The 23,446-nt window shown below is 42.5% G+C and overlaps 2 protein-coding genes and 1 long non-coding RNA gene across 17 annotated transcripts in view; 1 reads left to right on the forward strand and 2 right to left on the reverse strand.

Moving 5' to 3' along the window:
* The window catches only part of STAT1 (signal transducer and activator of transcription 1), a 41,580-nt gene extending 37,627 nt beyond the window's left edge, over positions 1 to 3,953 (reverse strand). Inside the window, exons 1-2 of one of the 2 annotated variants that reach the window (XM_042949503.1) lie at positions 3,812 to 3,953; positions 3,356 to 3,508 (exon numbers count right to left, since the gene is read on the reverse strand). The gene's annotated coding sequence lies outside the window, so the exon portion shown is untranslated. Of the gene's footprint in view, positions 1 to 3,355; positions 3,509 to 3,717; positions 3,740 to 3,811 lie in introns of those variants that run through there. The other variant, XM_042949504.1, reaches the window with a different exon arrangement.
* A 145-nt stretch (positions 3,954 to 4,098) lies between these two features.
* Positions 4,099 to 15,974, forward strand: LOC122226408. Its single transcript, XR_006205616.1, has 4 exons — positions 4,099 to 4,286; positions 7,672 to 7,794; positions 10,542 to 10,645; positions 15,207 to 15,974. It is a non-coding gene; the product is annotated as an uncharacterized LOC122226408 (long non-coding RNA).
* Positions 15,975 to 17,513: 1,539 nt separating this feature from the next.
* Positions 17,514 to 23,446, reverse strand: part of STAT4 (signal transducer and activator of transcription 4) — a 114,195-nt gene continuing 108,262 nt past the window's right edge. For 9 of the 14 annotated variants that reach the window (XM_042949488.1, XM_042949492.1, XM_042949494.1 and 6 more), the window contains 6 exons: positions 22,701 to 22,750; positions 22,344 to 22,438; positions 21,918 to 22,054; positions 21,172 to 21,363; positions 19,960 to 20,026; positions 19,392 to 19,608 (listed from right to left, as the gene is read on the reverse strand). In XM_042949488.1, coding sequence (XP_042805422.1) covers positions 19,407 to 19,608; positions 19,960 to 20,026; positions 21,172 to 21,363; positions 21,918 to 22,054; positions 22,344 to 22,438; positions 22,701 to 22,750 — 743 coding nt within the window. In that variant the 3' untranslated portion in view covers positions 19,392 to 19,406. Of the gene's footprint in view, positions 17,816 to 19,391; positions 19,609 to 19,959; positions 20,027 to 21,171; positions 21,364 to 21,917; positions 22,055 to 22,343; positions 22,439 to 22,700; positions 22,751 to 23,446 lie in introns of those variants that run through there. The other 5 variants (XM_042949489.1, XM_042949501.1, XM_042949502.1 and 2 more) reach the window with 3 other exon arrangements.

A 23,446-nucleotide genomic window follows, 5' to 3' on the forward strand; every position in this document is an offset into this window, starting at 1 on the left:
TATATTTTGTGATTCATATGGTAAAATGAATTATTTTTGTCTTCTACCTTTTAAAAAAGATGTATTTTCTTTTTGGCCTACTACAAACAATAAAACTGGCACAACTCTTAATCTCAGTAATAATTTTTATTTTTATTTATTTTTTATTGTTTTTAATCAAAGGGCTTTATCCCTATGCTTTTTTTTAAATTAATTTTTAAAAATATTTATTTATATTGAGAGAGAGACACAGATTGTAAGCGTGGGACGGGCAGAGACAGAGGGAGACGCAGAATCTGAAGCAGGCCTCAGGTTCCGAGCTGTCAGCACAGAGCCTGACACGGGGCTCAAACTCACAAACTGCGAGATCATGACCTGAGCCAAAGTCAGACCCTTAACCACTGAGCCACCCAGGCGCCGCTCAGTAATAATTTTTAAAGACTGAAACAACATTGTGAAATATAATTTCAAACGATAAAGTAATACTACCTATTTGGATAACTGTGAGTCAGTTTTTGCACAGCAGTTCTAAGGAAATGAAAACAAAAACCTGATTTAAGGAAGTCCTCACATCTATGAGGAAAACAAAGAGCCTCTCATTACCACAGCGTAATTTAGGATTAGTGCACAGCTGGCAATATGCAGAGTGGGTATATATGAATCTTGTCTTCCCAGGCCTCTGAGGAAGGGTCTGGATTTTTAAGCAGGGTATGGAAGAGTCACGAGTCCTGGCTGGCCAGCACACATGGGCAGGCATGAAGTCATGTCTACTCCACGAATTTCCTTCTAAAGAAAAGTAAGGATATGGTGGGACTATAAAGATAGTTACCTTCACAAATCCCAGTAGAAATGGACACAAACCCACCCTTTTGGCACACCTGCTATAGGAATTTGATTTTTCACTTCAAATTAATTTTACCTGAGTGGGAGATTCCAAATCTGTGGCTCTCTCCCATCCTGCAAGGTGTTTAATAAGTATATGCCTAAAGTAAATAGGCTGGCCAGAGCCGTCAGCCAGAGGGGGTACAGCACCTCTTATTACATGCATGACCTCAGGAAACTCACTTCCCTATCAACGGTGTGGTTGTTAAGACTGGATGAACTCATACAGACACAGCACCTGGCATGGAACAGGCAATTAACAAATTCACGTTAACAAATCTAGAAGCCATATCATCTTCTCACAAAACCTGTAACCAACGCAAGGAGTGACATGATCATCCCCCAGGTACCTGGCTCAAATTCCAATGTTAGGCTGACTCCCCCTCTATAGTCTCAAGACCTTGGGTTGATTTCTGTGGCCTAGAAAGGGTTGTTTGGCTAGGGTCAGCCCACAGTGATCCCTGCAGTCTCCAAAGGCCTGCAACCCACACAATGGCTAAAATATGGTATATTATGTGAACTATTCACTTTGGGTTGGGCTGGGCCCTGTTAGGCCATCCAACCTGGCTAATCACTGTGGGGGGGCGGGATGTGGTGGTGGTGGTGGGGGGGGGAATGAGGCAGGAGGCAGATACCTGGGTTTGCAGAGGGATAAGTTTAGCCCAGTCCCCAAACACCCCTACCCCAAGCTGTCAAGCTGTGCGGTGGGCAGGAGCTAGGCTACCAGGGTGTGGGACATAGCCCATGCCTCTTCTGGGGTGTTGTTCCCTTCCCATGTTCTGTGAGGAACCTCCTGTCTAGGAGCTTGTTCTTTGAAGGTTGCTGGACCCAAAGTGGCCACAGTCAAGTGCTCCCAGCCCATTGGCCTGATTATAGGGTCCTCACTTGGACAAAGGGGAACCACGCCCCACCTCCTTTCCCATCCCTTTGGATTTGTCACCATTTTGCACTCTCAATTTTTTTTAATGTTTATTTTTGAGAGCGCAAGCAGGAGAGGGGCAGAGAGGGAAACACAGCATCTGAAGCAGGCTCCAGGCTCTGAGTTGTCAGCACACAGCCCAACGCGGGTCTCGAACTCACAAACTGTGAGATCATGACCTGAGCTGAAGTTGGATGCTTAACTGACTGAGCCACCCAGATGCCCCACCATTTTGCACTCTTAACATCTGCCAATAAAGATTGTCTATGCTAAAACAAAACAAAACAAAACAAAACACTCCAACACTATCTTTCAATCCAGCCTCCTGCTGTACACATAGACCACATCCCTGTCTTGCTCAAAACTTCTAGTTTGCCCATTCCTAGGCTGATTTGCACCCTTACCCTATTTTCATCCATTAACAGAGCAAATCATTCACCAAATTCTCTATAGTGTTTTGGCTATGCCCACCATTTTTACTTTGCTCCAGCTGTCACTCACCCTTGAAAACAGCCTCCCCACAAAGTTCTGCCTCTCTAAATCCTACCGGCATTCAAAGGTAGATACGGTGCCCCCTCTTCCTAAAGCTAAGACCCATCCAGAGACAGCTTTCTTTGACTTGTGCCTCACTGCATTCTGTACCCTCTATTAGACCATCAGTTCCTTATTAACCTCTATGATTTCTCCCCTGCATAATGTAAGTTTCAGAGTTGCTGGGACCATGTCTTCTTACGCTCTTTTTGTTTAAGCATTCTCTGTACATTGGACGGTGTCCTGCAGACAGTATGTACTAAGTTTGAATTAAAATCTGGTATATTTCATAGTGAATTAGAAAGTAAAGGGCCAACCATATTATACGTCACCAAGTTTGAGTTCTGCATCCTCATTAAGCAGCGGTAGCATACTGGATTGTGCTGGAGGCTCATCTTATTTCTGTCCCATAAAAACAACCTCTCCAACTTACACAAACAATATCCAACGCAGTCAACCATATATATATATATATACATATATATATATATACACACACACATATATATATGCACATATATATATACACACACACACATACACACAAACTCTTCAGTATTAGACACAATTTTTTCAAAGACTAATATGGGGGTTTGCAGGAACTTTTATATTCCTGAAAGACATTAAGTTCCTTCCCAACACAGGGCCCGAACTCACAAACCAGGAGACTGTGACCTAAGCTGAAGTCCAAAACTTAACTAACGCTTAACCGATTAAGCCTCCGGCGTCCCTACATTCCTTCATCTTCAAACACAGATGCAGGGGTGCCTGGGTGCCTCAGTCCCTTGGGCGACTGACTTGGGCTCAGGTCTGATCTCACCGTTAGTGAGTTGGAGCCTGCGTGGGGTTCTGTGCTGACAGCTCAGAGCTTGGAGCCTGCTTCAGATTCTGTGTTTCCCTCTCCCTCTGATCCTCTCCCACTCGCACTCTGTGTGTGTTAGTCTCTCTCCCAAAAATAAACATTAAAAAAAATTAAACATAGAATCAGAATTAAATTTCCAAAATTATGCGCTCATTCATTTGCTTCCATGAACAATTACTGACCTGTCACCTTGTGTCCCAGCAAGGGGCTAAGGATCCAACCCAAACAGCAGCTATTCACGTCAGGTGCCAAGACTGTTGGGTTTGCATGCACAGGATGTGAGCGTCTAACCTAGACAGCTCTCCAAAGATGGCACGCGGCAAATGAAAACTTTTCTGTGAAAAGAAGAAAAGATGACTGTGGTGGAAAGGGGCGGGAAGGAGGAAAAGGTGGAGGTAAACGGGGAAATGTAGTGTTTTATGTGGGAAAATTCTATTTCAGAAGACATCTTTACTGCCAGAGCACGACTGCCAGGAACAATCGAGTTGTCACCAAGAACACCTGTGATAGTGGGTACGCATTCTTTCCGGGATGACGGATTTACCTGCAAAGCCCGTCCTCTCCGTCCGGCTACCAGGCCCCGACAGGGCGGTCCTGGCATATCACACCCCGGCACCCGGAACCTCATGCCTACTCACTTTGAGCGCTGGGTCGGGCAGCAGTGGGCGGAGGAGCAGCAGTGCTGCCTTTCCCGGGCTCCCGGGTCACCTCTACTGGGTCTGGGGTCTAACGGGCGTCGTCCCGGGGTCCGGCGGAGCCACTCCGCAGACTCCGTGCAGGAAAACGAAAGTACCAGCTGGGAGAAAAGACTGCACCCGGCGCCCCGCCTTCTTCCGCTTCCGCCAATCACCGAGAGGCTGCTGCAATCCGCCAATCGGACGTGGCTGTTCCGCGGGCGGGCTCTCTCCCCTCCGGAGCCGCCGCTCTGCCAGCCCGCGAGGTCCTTCCCTAGCCTTTGAGACGAGCCCCGCGGTGGGGGTTGGTTGACGTGAAGCTTCCCCTGTGTGTTGCAACTCGGCGGACTGCCGGTTACCTCTAAACATTTTAGAGAACAAGTAAAAGGAAGTCTGTATTTGCAGAGGCCCAAACTTGAACCCAAGACAAAGGACACAGGTGGGGACGTTGTCTTTCTAGAAGCAAAGTTTAGCAGCTGACCTGCGTGTTGTTGAGCCCGGGGGTGGGGGGGGGGGCGCTTTTTCTGTCCTCACCTTACTGGACCACTCAGAAACAGTTGGCGTCTCCATTTCTCAACATTTTCTCCATGGCCATGCAACGACATCCTGCTTGTTTCTTCCCACCTCTCAGGCACACTTCTTCATCTGTGCTTCACTCCACTGCCAAACCGGTCAGTGTTAAATGTTGTCAGGGTCCAGATGTTGGTTAGCTTTACCTACATTTCTCACACTGTCAGTGATGATCTCACCCACAACTTCAGTTTCCCTCTAGATGTGAAGGGCTTCTACATGTGGATTCTGTCCACACCTCTCCTGTAAGTTTCACACATGTGTATAGTCTTCACTGGACTTAACACATGGATGTCTAGTAAACTCTGCAAACTAGTTCTATTCAGAACCAACTCATCATCTTTCTCTTCAAAACTGCCACCTCCCTTTTTTTTTTTTTTTTTTTTTACCTAGAGTTAGCATGTGTCAGAGAGCTAGGAGTCATCTTTGACATTGCCTTCTCCCTCACCCCCCACACCTGGTCCTCCAGCCTTGCTGATTCTTCCTGTTAAACATTCCTCAAGTCTCATCAACTTCTTTACAACTCTTATACCATCTGCACTATTTTCTCATTTGGATTATTGCGGTAGATTCCCAAATGGCTGCTTCACTTAAGCTCTTAATTCCACCCTTTTTTAAAAGTTCATTTTTGGGGCGCCTGGGTGGCTCAGTCGGTTGAGTGTCCGACTTCAGCTCAGGTCACGATCTCACGGTCTGTGAGTTCGAGCCCCGCGTCGGGCTCTGGGCTGATGGCCCAGAGCCTGGAGCCTGCTTCCGATTCTGTGTCTCCCTCTCTCTCTGCCCCTCCCCCGTTCATGCTCTGTCTCTCTCTGTCTCAAAAATAAATAAACGTTAAAAAAAAAAAAGTTCATTTTTTTTTAGTAATCTCTATACCCAACCTGGGGCTTGAACTCACGACACTACGATCAAGAGTCACATGCCCTACCACCTGAGCCAGCCAGGCACCCTGCTCTTAATTCCCTTTTAACCCATTCTTCTAGAACAGTTTGAGTGATTTTCTTTTGGATTTCAAAGCAGAGCATGTTTGGCAACTTGAAAAATCCCATGATGACTTCTTTTTAACATCTATTTATTTTGAGAAGGAGAAAGTGCATACGTGCATGTGTGCCTGCACCTATGAGGTGGAGCGAGGAGCAGAGAGAGAGGGAGAGGGAGAAAGAATCTTAAGCAGGTTCCACACCCAGCGCAGAGCCCAATGCAGGGCTCAATCTCATGAACCATGAGACTATGACCTGAGCCAAAATCAAGAGTCAGACGCTGAACCCACTGAGCGACCCAGGTGCCCCTTATAAATTCAAAATTCTTTTTTTTTTTTTTTTTTTTTTTTCAACGTTTTTTATTTATTTTTGGGACAGAGAGAGACAGAGCATGAACGGGGGAGGGGCAGAGAGAGAAGGAGACACAGAATCGGAAACAGGCTCCAGGCTCCGAGCCATCAGCCCAGAGCCTGACGCGGGGCTCGAACTCACGGACCGCGAGATCGTGACCTGGCTGAAGTCGGACGCTTAACCGACTGCGCCACCCAGGCGCCCCTAAATTCAAAATTCTTAATAGAGCGTACAAAGCCCTGGTTCCACTATCACTTTCTCTAACCCCATCTTGTGCCACTCTTTCCTTTCCATACTTCAGCATTTTTGTTTTTCAAATATGCCAAGCTCTTTCCCCAAACTCAGGACCTTCTCACCAGCAGTTCTCCATTTGGAAAGTTACTTGGGGCAACATCCCCTTCCCCCATCCTCTTTTCTGGCTAACTCATCTTTTATGTCCTAGCTAAAAACTCAGCTTAAATGGCACTCCCCCAGGTAGGCATCCCTGAGTCCAGCCTAGATTAGATCTTGGAAGGTATGCCCATATGATAAATTGACTCCTTGAAGCAGATGGAACTGGAATAATAAGGCAACTTCAGGTAGGAAAAGGATCTAAATAATTTTCCAGGGATGTGTTTATACATGTGTCTATTATTTTTCTCTTCCCACATCTATATACTTCTTCTTGTCACATATTCACTGACCTGTGATAACAATGACCCTTGTTACCAAAGTAGCAGCCTTCTGTAAAAAGAGGTGCCAGTCCACTGTAAAAAGGCTTTCCCCTCCTACTCACCTGCAGAAGGGCCCAGACCATGTTTGAGTAAATGTGACTCTAGGAAGTCAGCACTTATTATCAAGTTCTGTGGGTGTCACCTTCCCTGTGCCTTTATCCTCCTTTGTTTTACCATCATTGACCATACTCTGTAGCTCTCATCACTTCAGCACTGGAATGTTACCATAGGTACCAGGTACACCACCTTCTTCCCATCCCTTTCTTCTCCACTATATTTGCCAAATTAAGTTCTCTAAAACTTTAACCACACTGATACACTTAATCCATGCTCAAAGGCCTTGACGGTCTTACTGCATTTATGATAAACACAAACTTTGTCTACTAGTCTGGATCTTCCACAGAATGTCCTCACTTTTCTTTCCAGTCTTGTCCCCCACTGTCCCATTTACCCAACTAAACTCTATTCCCTGTTCCCCACCCCCCATCCAAGGTTTTAATTTTCCTGTTTCTGTCCCTTTGCCCATACCATTGACGAGTACTGCACAAAGTAAATGGCATGTCCTGCCCCTTAGTCACTTTACTTATGAAATCTTTACCCAACTTTTAAAACTAAGCCGAAATCCTGTATTCTCCTTCTGGAACCACCTCAGACTGTGCTGATTAATCTTGTCTCTGAAATAACCTGATATATAAGTGTCTCTATTTATGTTGACAGTCACCACACACTCCCTATATAATGGTTTTGGAAGTGTCCAAGTCTTATTCCCTCTAAGATTCTAAGTTCCTGGAGGGCAAACTATATGTATTTTGTAAGTGTGATTATTTAATATGCCGACTGATGAAAAAGCAGCCAAATAAACCAAACCAACCAAATAAACAAACAAAAACTAGAGAGTCAGAAATACAAGACCCAAATGTGTGATGACTCCCTTAGAACAGTCAGTTTAGGAAACTCTATCTCTATATCAACAGTGTCAACTTTGCAAAAGACACAAATCTGGAAAAAAAAATAAAAAAGCTAATACCATGTTCAGTAAATTGCCTTATTTTCATTTTTTTTCTTTCCCTTCCCACTCCTTGCCTCAGTTCACTTTGGCCTTGACATGCTGAGTAGTGGAATATAAGCAGATGTGAGGCACAGTCCAACCAACCTGAGACTTTGAATGGTCCATGTGATTGACTTGTCCTTATATGCTCCTTCTCTGCTCTAGGAGATGTCAGGCTCAAGCAGCCACTGCTCCTCCGGGTTGAGTCCTAGAAGAAACGCTGCGTGGAGCCCCCTCACCCACCCCCGAATGTACCAGAACTGGTCTAGCCTAACCACATACCCATGAGTAAGACGTGTTTGTTTGTTTTCATTGTTGTAAGCCCCTGAGATTCCCTCTCCCCCCACTGAAATAACTGACTAATTCACAGATGACAGAATCAAAAGTCTAAATTATCTTGGGGTAGAATGTTGCTGTGCTGAAACCAACTGGATAAAACTTGAAACAGTAAATGCAAAGACGTGTATTTTAGTTAAAAAAAAAAAAGGCAACAAATGACAGGGTACTCTTTGCTGCCAGTGCCCAGCTTCTGAATACCTTTCCATGTTGTATCTGGTAAGTCATAGCAATCAATCAGAAATGGCAGGTAAGATAAAACTTATTATTTGCCATCCCTCAACTGGCATTTATTTAAAGGACAAAGATGGTGAGGAGTCCAGATGCCAGATTTTATTATTATTTTTTTATTTTTAAATGTTTATTTTTGAGATTGAGAGAAAGAGACAAAGCGTGAAGAGGGGACGGGCAGAGAGAGAGGAAGACACAGAATCTGAAGTAGGCTCCAGGCTCTGAGCTGTCAGCACAGAGCCCAACACAGGTCTCGAACCCCCAAACCGAGATCATGACCTGAGCCAAAGTGCAACGCTTAACCGACTGAGCCACCCAGGAGCCCCTAGATGCCACATTTTATGATGAGTTATTGAAAGCACTGTAGTAACTCATAAATTCCCATGATGATACAGTGGAAAGATTCTTAGAAACCATCCCAAACCTCCTATTTGAAGCAAATTTATTTTTGCTTGGGGAAGTCATCAAGACAGTATCATTCCTCTTCTTTTTTTTCTAATTTTTTAAAAATCTTATTTATTTATTTTGAGAGAGAGACAGAGAGAAAGAGAGAGAGAGAGAGAGAGAGAGAGAGAGAGAGAGAGAGAGAATGAATGAGCAGGGGAGGGGCCGAGAGAGAGGGAGAGAAAAAATCCCAAGCAGATTCTGCACAGAGCTCAATGCAAGCCTCGAAGTCACAGACTGTGAGTCCATGACCTGAGCCAAAAGCAAGAGTCAGACATGTGACCAACTGAGTCACCCAGCTGCCCCATCATTCCTATTCTTCATTCATCCCTTATATTTCCAGTCGCTCAGTTCTATTTATTTAATTATATCTACAATAACTAGTAATATAAAGAATACAGTGCAGCCTACAAACCAAGGCAAAAAGATATTATCAGTTATATAATTCTCATTAGAATTAATTAGGAAGGATGTTTTGGTAGATTGTTTTCAATAATGGCCACATGATCCTCTTCCTCTTATGCACTCATTTGCAATGTGACTCTGTAGCTGCTTCCAGCAAGAGGCAGGGATGATTCTTCCACCCCTCATATCTGGGCTGACTTGTGACTTGCTTTGACCAATATTGCACAGCAGATGTGACATTGTGCCATTCTGAGCCTGGGCCTCTGGGGCCTCACAATACTCCATTCCACAAACCCTGCCCTGCCTCCAAGGCAAGTCAGCCTAGCCTGCTGCAGCACAAAAGCCCACGCAGAACACCACTGAGTCTGCAGCTGTCAGGGCTTAGGCCTCAGGCAAGTAAGACAGCAAGATCAGAGATCTGACCCAGATAAGCAGAACTGCCCAGTCTACCAAAGACTCACAGGCAATGATAAATGGTTGTTGTTTTATTCCCCTCTGAGTTTTGGGGATAGTTTGGTTTGTTACGTAGCAATAGATCATGGATACAGATCTTATGGGGGAAAGCAAAGCATCCTACTACCGAATTAGAAAGTGGATTTCTCAGGTGGTGCAGGACCATTGTCCTGCAATGAAAAACTTACTCCCTCTGTGTTTTGTCTTTATGGTCTTGGCCTGTCTCAAAATGGCAACTATAAATCTGATGAAAAAAATCTATAGTACCATATTGCATTTTAGGCATATTTTTCCAATGTTGTAGTAATGTTGGTAACTGAGATATCTAATTGTAGGAATTACACTTCATCAGTAGGAATTACACTTCATTGGTATAAACCATATTTGTTAATCTGTTAATATAACAGGATTAAAATAAAGGATTTCTAAACTTTTTTTTAAAGTTTATTTTCAAGACGGGGGGGAGGGGCAGAGAGAAGGAGACAGAGGATCAGAGGTGGGCTCCACACTGTCAGCTCAGAGACAGATGCAGGGCTCTGTGGGGCTAGAATTCATGAACCATGGATCATGACCTGAGCTGAAATCAGATACTTAATGGGGTGAACCACCCGGGTGCCCTCAAAATAAAAGATTTCTAAAATTCCCAGTAATTCTCTGGATTTTTGATACTCATATGCTAGAATATGAAAGTTATGCTTTCAAAGATTATTTAGTTACATTGGAAAATACCCACGTATAAAATTAAATTAAAATGCAGTATAGAGGGACGCCTGGGTGGCTAGTCGGTTGGGTGTCCCACCTAGGCTCGGGTCATGATCTCACCGTTCAGAGTTAGAGCCCTCCATTGGCTCTGTGCTGACAGCTCAGAGCCTGGATCGAGCCTTTTTCGGATTCTGTCTCCCTCTCGGTCTCTGCTCCGCCCCCACTCGTGCTCTATCTCCCTCTCAAAAATAAATAAACATAAAAAAAATTTTTTTTAATGCAGGGTAGAAAACATAGAAGGTATTATCCTATTGCTATAAGAACATGTAGAAATGTAAACACATGGAAATAGAAAGGGAAAAAAGGAGAGAAGGAAGGAGGGAAAATATTTGAAAGTGTTTAAGTTTCTGGGTGGTGGGTTACTATATAATTTTTTCTTTTTTTCCCCCTACAAATGTCTATAGTGAGCATTCATCATGCAAACACCGTCGTGAACAGCTTTTGAAGTCCTGTGCTTTCTGGAGAGCAGCCCATGCCTGCCCAGGATGCGGTATACTGGGAGGTGCAGGTAGTCCGGCTCTTTGAAATGTTTCCAAAACAGCCGGCCCGGCGCGCGGCGGGAGGGACTCGGCTGCTCAGAAGAGCCGCCCCACGTGCTTTCGGGGAAACGGCCCGGGAGCGAGAAGGAGCAGAATTGGGAGGAAACCGAAAAGCGAAAGTCTAGAGACTCAGGGAGTAGTGCGCAGGCGCGGCCCGGGGTTTTCCCGCAGTCTGGTCGCCTGGTCAGCGGTTCCTTCCCACAGCCTCCGGGCGGAAGGAGGCGGGATCCGCACGCTAGTGCCAGCACCAGCCCTGCCACTTGCCCTACGCCATTCCGGTCGGCAAAGTCCTTACAGTTATGGTCCTGGACTAGATGAAAGGCCGAGGCGGGGGGGGGGGGGGGGGGGGGGGGGGGGGGGGGCGGGGGGGGGGTGCCCGCGGGGGGGGCGGTGCCCGCGGTGCCCGTTAACTTGGGAAGGAGGAAGGAGGGAGGGGAATGTTTTCTAATTCCTGAAGGTGCTGGAAACCTTACTCTTCCCACTTGCATCTTTTCATTCTTCCCTTGGCCTGGAGACGACCCGTTTTCCTCCCTGTCTTCTTTCTACACAGTCTGCACGCGTGCTAACTCAGACCCTTTTTTCCAAGCTCTGACCTTCACCCAGCTGGTGTGAAGGTGAAGTTGAAGGGCTGGCTGGCTCTTTAGGTGTCCCTTTGCAGTTATCTGCAAAAGGGGCTTTTCTTTTTCTCCTGGGATTTTCTTGCACCCCCACCCCCCCACCCGCCCTTTCCCTTATGGTGATTATACCAGAAGGAGTGGGGGAGAAGTATAATGGAAGAGCACCAGCACCAGCAAAGAGCCATAACTACGTAGGGTGATACAGGGACCAACCCAGGACCTCCAGTGTGTGAGGGTATCCATCCTACTGTACCATAGACTCCAGTCTCATGGGAGAGTGAGCACCGGTCCCCATGGGGACCAGTAAGTGTTCCTTACATAATTCCCACAACACGAATGAACGTTTATCTTCCCGTTAGAAGGACAGGACAGGCTGGGGAGCCTGGGTGGCTCAGTGGGTTAGTGACCGACTTCAGCTCAGGCCATGATCTCCCCATTCTTGAGTTCAAGCCCCACATTGGGCTCTGTGCTGACAGCTCAGAGCCTGGAGCCTGCTTCAGATTCTGTGTCTCCCTCTCTCTCTACCCCTACCCTGCTGGCAGTCTGTATTTTTCTCTCTCTTAAAAATAAACATTAACAAAAAATTAAAAAAAAAAAAAAAAAGGACAGGGCAGGCTGTACAATTTGCAGGACCCAACAGTAGGGCATTAAATCAAGCATGGAGCCCTTGTGAGTGCTGGCTCTGTGCAACTGCTCAGGTTGCACCACCACGAAGCTCCTAGTCCAGGAATTGAAGCTGAATTTTTCTGTAGAAACCTTGTTATATATTTACTTGAAACAAATGAAAACTTCAGTATAATGAAGAAACAAAAATAATACCACCACCCTTTCCTATAGCACTTGTAATAAAATCCACAGCCTTCGGCTTTCCCTCCAGACTCCTACATGATCTGGTCTTAACCCTCTCTCCTACCCATGTTGCCCCGGTCACTCCATGTCTCCCCATGCTCCACTCCTTGTGGCCTCCCTCTTTTCCTCAAGCACTCAAGATTTTATCAGCAGGGGTCTTATTTAGGTACTGTTCTTTTAGGATGCTGTGTTCCTGACTGCGTCTATGAACTTGCTCCTTCTCATTCTTTAGGTCTCAGATCAAATATCTCCCCAGAGAGACCTTCATTGACCACTTCTTCCAGTTACTCTAGTCTTCATAGCACTTATTAAATCTCTCGTTTATTATTTGTCTGTTTTCATCTCTCCTCACAACAGGAGGGACTTTGTACTGTGACAGTCTGCCTGCTCCCAGGTTCCGTGGAAGAATTAAGCCTAATGCTCTGAGGCATCTGTGTATGAACTACTGTCTCTCCTATATACCTCAAAGGGCACTGCATACCATCCTTGGGTCAACTGAGAAAATAGTCAAGCTAATTACTTACTGTGTCTTATGGTTCAGATGGGAAACTCTAGTTGAGAAAGGCAGTCCCTGATACACAATCTCAGTATTTTTATAATATACATTTTTTAATGAGTGCATAATACCATCAACCAACACCGGAATCAGGAATCACAGGTTAATTCAACCATTCAGATCTCAACACTGGCTCTAGACTTCTTGAGCTAGAATTGAGGGGAGGAGAATAAAGGACATGTGTACTCTGAAAAACTCCCCAAAGGATTTTAATGAGAGCACCACTGTTCGACATCCTTATCAACCTCTCCCTCATCTCCACCCTGTCTAGACAGCCTCTAGGGTTCTTCCCATTGACAGCAGTCTGTGAGGCATCTAACTGGATGACTGTCAAGCCTAATATAAGAGTGTTGTGTAGGGCTTTCCCCAGGAGTAGTAAAGGCAATGAGTTTAATGAAGGCAGAGTTAAGGGGAACTTTCAAGAGCACTTGGTTCATCTATGGATGAACAGAAGTCTGGGATGTTAGGCACGTACGTATAAGGTTTCTAAATTAAAGAGAAGTTAGAATAAGCAGATAATCAGACAATCTTATCCAGAGCATTTCTACAGAGTTTGGAAGTTACGAGTGAGGTGAAGTAGAGGGAAGCAATGGCAAGCATGTTTTGGTTACTAAATTTGAAGTATAATATTAGTGACTGTCCCATAATTTTAGAATTTGGAAGGTTGTATGGAGAATTCTAGCTTAGTCTTGCAGGCAGGTCAAGGAGCAATATAAAGAAAGGAACTAATTACTGTCTTCTATGTGTTCAAATATTAAATCATTAACAAATATTTATTAAGAGGCAGAGACTACATTAGATTTTAGGGATATAACTGTTAACAAAACCTTCTTGGTCCCTGTCCATAGAGAGTTTGCTTAGAGTCTAATGAAGAGGACAGCTAATATGCCTTTACAACAAGGTTGATAGGAACGGTGCTGGGGGATCTGGAAGCATGATGTGACCTGGGGTCATTCACATGTGCACATGGGGAGTGTGGGGGCAGAAGGCTTTCTAGAATCCTCAGGATGTATGAACATTATCCAGGTAGCAAGGTGGATAAGGTGGGGTTGGAGACTTGAGAAGATGCAGTGGAGGGAGGCAGGAGAGCACCTGGGTCATCAAAGAAATGGAGAGTAGCACAGTCTTGTGGGTGTATGTTTTGGAGAGTGAGAAGCCATTGTTGGGGGAGGTGATGAGAGAGGAGTTGAAGACTAAGAAGAGACTAAATAATATATGACTTTGGAAAGATCCCTTGAGAATTATGGTCATCATCCCAGAGTTGGGATTCTTAAATTTTTGTGCCACAGGCCCCTTCAGCAGTCTGATGAAGCCTATGAACTCCTGCAAAGAATAATATTTTTAGTTGAATAAAAGAAAATACATGAGATTAAATGGAAAAGCAACCACAGTGAGATGCAGATATCAAAATATTAAAACCAACTTTGTGATATAGTGATACAAGTGCCTCTTTGTTAATGGCATTAAATAGGCTCTAGCAGTGGGTCTGATGACAATTTCAAAATTGTGCTTAGCATAAGAAATATTTCGAGATAATTGCAACAACTCTAATGTGAGAGAAAGGTGCGGGTTATGGTTTGTTGCCTTTATTCATAATTGAAGGAAATTCTAAGTTTCAGTTAGAAGTCTGTGAAAACTCTTTTGCCACCCAAACTCATGAGTACCCCAGGTAAGAACTGCTAATCCAGAGCACCAGAAACCATTTGAAGGTTATAAACAGAGGGTAAAATGATCTGATTTATTTTTTTTGAGTAGGCTTCACACACCCAGCGTGGAGCCCAATGTGGGGCTTGAACTCACGACCCTGAGATCAAGACCTGAGCTGAGATCAAGAGTGGGACTGAGCCACCAAGGCACCCCCTGATTTATTTTATTTATTTATTTTTATTTTTATTAACATTTTTTTAATGTTTATTATTCTTGAGAGAGGGAGAGACAGGGCTGGAGTGGGGGAGAGAGAGGAGACACAGAATCTGAAGCAGGCTTCAGGCTCTGAGCTATCAGCACAGAACCTAACATGAGGCTTGAACTCACGAGCCATGAGATCATGATCTGAGCCCAAGTAGGACACTTAACCGACTGAGCCACCCAGGTGCCCCTCCCTGCCCCCAACCCCCAATTTATTTTAAACAGAGCTGTCTGCCTACATAGGAAGCTGCATGGAGTTGTTTGTTGTATTTAAGGATGTTGCAGAGAATGTCCTTACTCATGTTTTTCTAGCGTCCTCTTTGTGAGGACTCTGGTGGAAATGTTTTTACAGTGGTAGCTACACAGCTGTATGGGCTTGTCAGAAAAGGGTGAATTTTACTATATTATACTTCAATAAGCCAGACTAAAAAATGCAGTGAAATCAATGAATGCTCATGGTCAATTTGAAAAAAAAAAAAAAAGTATCTGTGAAAAATTGGAGTGTGCACAGAGGCAGTTTGCTAAGTCCAGACTACACTTATCTGCTGTTGGAATATAGCTCTGATTGGTTTGACCTCTACTCTGTTCCTTCTTCTGCAGGGAGTTCTTGGGTCTCCTGAACATGTAAAGAAAAATCCCTTGGGTTTGCCAGAAGCATACTCATTCTTTATGGGTCTCTGGGGGGTCTTCCTTGCCACCTGAAGACTTTGAGGAAATCCACTGACAGCTGCTTTCTTTCAACATTATAGACAAAGGCATTGATATTTGGGACAATTGGTCAAAATGAGTCTACATGAAAAAGAATTTGCAAAGGGTTTAGCAAAATGGACGTCTGTGATTGGTCTGGGATGGGTGAAGGGAGAAGTGAAAATGTGATTCAATATTTAAAAAATAAATCTACACTTTGTTTCATTAAATGCTACTTATTTGCTGCCGCCAGTTGTGAAAAAAATTTTTTTTGAGGGAGGATTTGTTGGAAGTGTGGTCTAAATTCCCTTCCCATTCATTGCACTTCACCTCATGTGGCACACACCTTGCCCTGAACTAAACAGGGACATCCAGGAATACCTTGCCAAAATCCTGTTACTCTCACAAACATGATTTCTGGAATGTAAGACTCACACTCTTGGGAACTAATTCTATACTGGGATCAAGAGCTTGGTTTTGATTTTCTGAACCGAAAACAGGCACTTGTTGAACTCTTATTCTTACTACATTGCCTCTGTTTCTATTATAGGGAGCAAACTACAGATGTCCTTGCATTATCTACCCTCAAATAACAATGATGGTTGAGATCATACATGAGACCTTGGCATTCTGCTACCAGGCTCTATATTGGGCAGTTTCTAAAAATTTTGCTGAATAAGAGTGCATAATACTTTCAATACATTCCAGGGAATGAAAAGCTTCTGAAACCTTTTTTAGCTTCTAAATCCAATTGTTTAAGAGTATTTCCAGGTAGATTTCCTGGAGATTACTTCTTTAAGGTTTACGATGGTTTACTCTAATGTTGCTGCCAATTGATATATTTGAATTTCAGAAAATGGGGCTTATGGAAGAGAGACTGGGAGAATGCACCTCAAGTTAGCCTGATGGTCTTCCATCCAATAGACACCTTGACCATAAGAGTACTATTCAGGAGCTTGCATAGGAATAAGGGAACTGGCCTTGGGGCAGGTGCAGAGCTTGCCTCTCAAAGAACAATATAAGATCCAGTCGGGCGCATGTGAGTGGGTATAAAGGATGAAATTGGTAAGATGGACTCTCTCTAAGAGAGAATACAGGTTATATTAAAACCTTTTTTTTTTCTTCTTTGTAACCTTTTCCATTACACATTAGCCTCTCTCTGTGTGGCTTGCCTCAGGAATAAAAGGTGGGCAGAAGAAGTTACAGAGAGATCCTCCAGAGGGAATGGTCATCTCTGATTCTGCAGTCAGACCTCACCTTGAACACCAGCAACAAGATTTTAGTAGTTGGTCATGGCAGATGTCTTGGTATTGTGACTTCCTCACCTGGTTCAACAACTTCCCTAGGGCTTATAGACATAGAGACCTCTCCAGGTCTTGGGTATTGGGGGATCCTGCATTAGTAACTAAGGGCAGTATCTGGGCAATGTCACCACTAAAGCAAGGCAAGGATCAGAAAAGATCTGCAGCTTATATACTTGTATTAGCATCCAGTAAAACCCCTCTCCTCCCTCATCACCGGAGAAAACTGAAGGGATGGAACTTCTCTTCATCCTAAACTGCTTTCCCAGACTCAAGTTGGATTCATGGGACTGGAGACTCAGAGCTGGAAAGGATCATAGGACTCACCTAGTCCAAGCCCTTCTAGAGCCCTTGTTTCATGAGATTTTTACCTCTGTACCTACTTTCAGTGCAATTTACCTGAGAATACCACCAGAGAATGATACTGAATTCCTTCCCCTAAGGAGAGGTCGTCCCCGGCAGTGGTACCAACAGCTGTAAACCCCAAAGTTGGGACAGTATTGACATGGCAATCACGAGGCTTCATAATTCATTCCAGGACACCCTGTGAATTGCTGTTGTTTGTGTCCCACCGTTCCTTCCATCTGGTATCTATTGTGACGACTCTTACCTGCCAGAACTCAGGACATTAGCTTATTTGGCTTTTCTCTTAGGCCTTCTTGCTGGTTTTTGACTGATGTAGGTGTGACTCTATCATTCTTGACCTATTCTGAAATCTTTTTTTCTTTTTTTTTTTTTAAAGATTTTATTTTTAAGTAATTCTACATCCAATGTGGGGCTCAAACTCACAACCCCAAGATCAAGAGTCACATGCTCTTCTGACTGAGACAGCAAGGTGCCTCTATTCTGAAATCTACTTAATCCTTCTGGAGCCAAAATCATAAGTAACATGTGAGAAAAAAATCAGAAATGAAACAAATATATACAAACGAGTCTTTTGTTAATGTTATACTAACAGTGGTTTCTTCAAGTGTCTTATCTTGCAAGTTTATCTGAAGCGTTGGTTTTTAGCATTCCAATCAAAACATTCCCAATTTGTGGTGTCATGCCAGTGAAAGGAGAGCTTCAGACTTCAACCATTTCCTGGAAATTGGTCTATACAAAGCTGAAGAAATAAGATATGATTGTTGGCAAAGATCAGTCTTTAAGCTTTTTCATTTGCTTCCTTCTTTTGAGTGTCAAGGGTTTATCCTGTCATTCAGCAGAATATGGAGACTTCATCTAAAATTGGAAAATGAAAATGATTTTTGAGGAAACTATTAGTTTTGCAAATAAGCCATAATTTCTTAGGTAAACAGTCTCTTATCTACTATATACATCATAATATTTCTACTAATTAACTACTAAGTATTCACAAATTTCATCCCACAAAAATGTAATGAGAAAATGCTTGTAAAGTGTAGCAAAAGTTCTCTTATAGCTAAATGATTTAACACAACTAACACTGAAATAAGCTGTCAGAGGGGACTATGGATTTTCCATCCCTGGAAATCTTCAAGAGAAGGACTAAAACTCACTTGATTTATAACCTGTGTAGAGGAGTAATATTTTCTACCCCAAAATGTGTCTTTTTAGCATGTGGATTATTTTAGGATGATGATGATTATTATTTTTTTAATGTTTATTTATTTTTGAGAGAGACAGAGACAGAATGCTAGTGGGTTAGGGGCAGAGAGAGAGGGAGACACAGAATCCGAAGCAGGCTCCAGGCTCCGAGCCGTCAGCACAGAGCCCGATGTGGGGCTTGAACTCACAGAGCTATGAGATCATGACCTGAGCTGAAGTCAGACGCTCAGCCGACTGAGTCACCCAGGTGCCCCTAGGATGATTATTTTTAAGAAACAAAAGGCTCAGGAAGAAACTTTGACTTTCCGCCTGTCTAAAAGCATTTAGATAGAGGAACTGCTCCAGGAAGGGAGCTATCACCATAGATAACTACAGTATAATATGAACTAGGTATGGTAGACAGGGAGGAATGAACACTTTGTTAAAATTCTTCTCTGTGTCCCATCGTTTCCGTATGGTCCAGCAAACATTTACTTATGAAATGTTTACTCTTTTTCATCTTCCTGTGAATTGTCTTCATTCCTTTGAAGTCCCATACTCCTAGCCCCTTTTCCTTGGCTCAGAATGGCATATAAGCCTCAAGTGTCTGACTGTGAGCCTCAAATTCTAATGGCCTCTCTCTTAGTACTTCATTTAGTTAGTAATTATTTGGCTTTCTCCTATTCATCCGTTTCATGTCAATTTAATTCTTAGATTAGCCAAATGAATCTTGATGGGTAAAGTAAAAATTTTTCTCCCAACACCAGATAGAAATCTCGTGGGGCTCAGGGTCTCTCCAAGATTCTATTATTCTAGTATGTTCATCCGTATGTAAATTGGGGGTTTGAATCACCTGATGGTATTGAGGAGCAATAATAGATAAAATGCATCCTAAATCACATTTCGCATTTAAGATTGTGACTCACTTCTCAGGAGGGTATTATTATGCTGCTATTGATTGTAATTCATATACTACTTGAAGACTAATGTAAGTGACAATTAATCAAGAAGAATTGGAATTTGTGATGCGTGAACTAAAATAAATATTGACCAGTGACCAATGGTGAAAGTAGAGACAAAGAGAACAAGAGTGAGGCACAGGAATACTTCACCCTTTAGTGGCTTTTGATGGAAAGAACATAAAGCAGTTCAAATGAGGGAAGGTGTCTGCTTTCAATGCCCATAATGTCAGTGACCCACAGCAACATACAGACACACCCAGTGTTATGCACATGGAATTGTTCCAACAGATGTGTTTTCTCACTTCTCAGGCAGAACTTGAGCCCTTTTGAGTAACAGGTACCACATTTGCTTCATTAGGAGTGCCCCTGACCAGCAATGGAAAAGAAAGGGAACATACTGCAGTTTCAATTGTTGTGGGACTCAGGTTTTCTCTCAGCACTGCATATACACTTGGAGACATGGGAAGAAGATCTGTTGGAGAATGTGGCTCAGTTGAATCACTTCGGCTTAAAGAGATAACAAAGTACATATTGAAAAGGATTAAATGGCACTCATTTCTAGGGCTTCATCTATTTGTGACATGGAGATGCCTAATTCATTGTTTGAAATGAGAGCACTCAGCCTATTATGGAATATACAGCATATAGAAGGGCAACTTTATAATTCCAGTTATGGTAGACTATGGAGCATTCTGAAGAGTCGCTTTATGTATTAAAGAAAATGGGACATTGAGCATTGAAATGCTTTATTGTCAGGTATATGTACTCTGCTCTATCCTTCAATTTCCTGTAGAAAACCTTAGTTTTTAAAAAATAAATTCAATAATAGATATTTTACATGTGGCTAAGGTTACTTACATTGTTGAAATGGGGATAAATACAGATGGAACATAACCTTTGTCCCCCCTTTCTGTTGGTCTTGAGACTAGAAAAGAAAGGCAGGATAAAATGTTACCAATATTATTGATAAAATTATTAAAGAGTCTAGAAAAATATAAGTAATGTTAAAAAGAAGAGAGATAATATGATTGTTTAGCGATTCACAAAAATTTATAGCTGAATAGATGAAACAGTATTTTAGAGAACCTGAAATGTGCCAGAAGAGAAAAACAAATCTCTTGATAGGCCTAATCTGACTTTGCATATTACTGTCTCCAAAATGCATGGGAAAAATTGAGAGTGAGCTATATTACCTATCTTCTATCTTCTATGTTATGTTTAAGTTTGATTGTAAAGACTGATTTATTTGTGTGCTGGAGGGATTTAAGGTAACTCTAGGGCAGCAGCAAGTCACCATCTAGGAGTTAACAACTGCAGGATATTTCACAAGATGGTGCTCGTAGATTTAGTGGCTATCCATGAACATTGTAATGGATCATATACGCTTTTATTAGAGACACAGAATGGTGAACTTACATTACAGTTACATAGCTAATTTTATTTATGTCCTGTCATGTATTTAACAAATATTTACCAATTGCTTATTTTGATCAGGTGTTATTTAAGCCCCTTTGCAACCAGGAAAGGCAGGCATGTCAAGACTTGTTATTGGTAGGCCAGCAGTAGTGGGGAATGAAGCACAGACCCCTTTGTCCCCTCCCTGCCAAATAACCATACAATCTGAGTTGTGCGATGACAGTAGGTAAAAAATATAAAGCTTGTAAACCCCAGGCTTCTTTTGCAGAAAACAAACTCGCCTAACTTGTGACAGCTTTCTAATCATTACTTCCTCATTATTTTTCTTCTCCCAAAGTCATAGAGGTGAAGTCAGCACCACTTCTATTTTAGGAAGGAGAAAACTCAAACTCTACAAGTGGCTGTAAGAGGCCACCATGCCATGGTTAAGTCCTGTCACAACTATTGATTACTAACTACTCTGCTGGAGTTGGACAGCCCCAGCCATCCCTCCTCAGAAACTGACACACTACTTCATTTCTAAGGCTTTGACCTCCATGTACCCCCTAGGTCTTATGATGATCAAAGTAAACATAAAAAGAAGAACTTTGTTTACTCCAGTATGAGGTCATTTTCCAAAATCTGGACAAAACAAGCAAACTGAAAGAAACTAACCTTCGCACGGCTGGGAGCTGTAGTGTTTACCGAAGGCTTTGTCTTTGGGAATGTCAGGATAAAGGAACTTCAGAGGGTTTTCAGGAATGTTTTCAGCCATAATAACCTTGTAGTCTCGAAGGATATCAGCAAATGGCAGAGCAGACAACCGGCCTTTATTGTAGGGTTCTACAGAGTGGAATCTCACTTCTCCTGGAAAAACAGAAAGGGTGAAGGACCTCTGGGTGGCTCAGTTGGTTAAGCATCCAGCTCTTGGTTTGGGCCCAGGTCATGATCTCATGGTTCGTGAGATCAAGTCCCACGTCATGCTCTATGCTGACAGTGTGAAACCTGCTTGGGATTCTCACATGCTGCTTCTCTTTCGCCCCTCCCCCATTCTCCCTCTCTCTCTTTCAAAATAAATAAACTTAAAAAAAAAGGGTGGGTGAGGGGAGGAATATTCAGGCTTCTGCAGGGCATTCTTTGCGGACATTCTTCCTACCCACGTTATCTTTATGTCACTGGCTATAAAACAATGCTAGCCCTTTTCTGCAGTGTGGATGGTACATATGGCCATATGCTAGAGGACACCCACATAGGCTGTGAAAAATTCACGGTTCTCTCTTCTGGGACAACTGTAACAACTAATATTCAAGCTCACCGAACACATGAAAAACAGAACACACACTACACACTTCTGAAAACTGAAACACCAATAGTCAAAGTGAATACTAACTTCACATGAATAAACAAGAGTAAGCATGTACCATTTTCAGAATGGTCTACCCAGGTGAAAGTTATTCCTCCAAGGTGGCTTTCACTGAATCTTAACAAAAAGGTTCCAGGCATTTTATCCTTTAGCAAGAGTCGTTCCTTCTCTTTGCTAACAAAGCCCATGACATACCTAAAAATAGAACAATGCATAGTTTTATCTGATCAAACACTATGATTTATTACACTTGCATTTATTTCATCCACAAAGAACAGATTTGTACTGAGTGTAATAAAAGTCAATGAAATAGTCTTCTAAGATTAGATATCAGTACTCTGTGAAGAATGTAGGAAACCGAACCATTCCCACCACCCCCCGACACTAAACATGTTTAAAAAGAAAAGAAAAAGAAGGGAAAAAAAAACCAGCATAAAAATAAGAACCTATTGAACTCTTATGGAAAATAGAACCTGTAACTCACCCATCGATCCAAAGAGGAAGAATGTGTTTCTTAATTAGATCTAATATTGCTTCAAGCCATGTCCAGAAGGTAAATGATTTACCAGGTAAGTGTTCCTAGTGGAATAAAAAAACATGTTAGGACAATGATTATTTCAATGGTAATAATCGAATATTATTTCAAATACTATTTCAATAGTAATTGATATAATAATTCAAGTTTCATTTTTCAATGAAATATTTCCTCTAAGTCAGACAATAGAGTTAAAAAAATAACTGCATCCAGGAAACCCTTAAAACCCCAATTATACTATGGAGGCTTAAAAAGAAGCACTACTAAAAAATGATCTAAATGATATACTTGTTCCCCTGTTTGTACCTTGCAGAACTTGGCCCAGGTGAGATGACCATCATTGTAGCTAGACTGGACTAAAATGAAAGAAAAGAATGAGATTTTTATTAAACAATTAAACTCTTCAGTATGGTGCTCAATTTAGATTTTGCCCAGCCCCTTTCAAGAATTTCTTAAGCACCTGCTATGGGTTTACAGTGTGCTTAATACTAGGAACAGTAAAGATGTAAGATACGAAATTTATCATCTAAGAAAAATTCTTTTTAGTGGAGGAGCTAAGATAGTTTTAGGAAGAGGGTGAGTTTTTAGGACCAGGTCCCCAGTGAATGAATAGGATATAAGTTATCACAGGAGGATGAATAAACCACTCCAGTAGTAAGAATAATGCAGGATGAGGCATAGTGGACATGAACATGGCTTAGGTAGGAGACAGTAAGAGCTGCCTAATGTTGGTTAATAAACATAAATTTATGTAAGTTAGATACAGCCAGATTACCAGGAGTCCTGATTATTGCCATGAAAAGAATGAACTAGAGATCCATTAGGCAATAAGGAGCCTTTGACTACTCTGATCCAGGGAAATGAAAGGATACACAAGTTTCTATCTACATTTTAAAGGAAATTATAACCCACAAGGATAATTTAATAATAATCTGAAAGGGTATGGCCACTATCTGTACTATATATTTAAAAACTTTATTCAGTCAACAAATATTTACTGAATGCCTACTATTGAATTTATAAACTAAAGTTCAAAAAGCATATTTACATTA

Source organism: Panthera leo, chromosome C1 (assembly GCF_018350215.1).
Source record: "Panthera leo isolate Ple1 chromosome C1, P.leo_Ple1_pat1.1, whole genome shotgun sequence".
In the NCBI taxonomy this organism is placed as follows: domain Eukaryota; kingdom Metazoa; phylum Chordata; class Mammalia; order Carnivora; family Felidae; genus Panthera; species Panthera leo.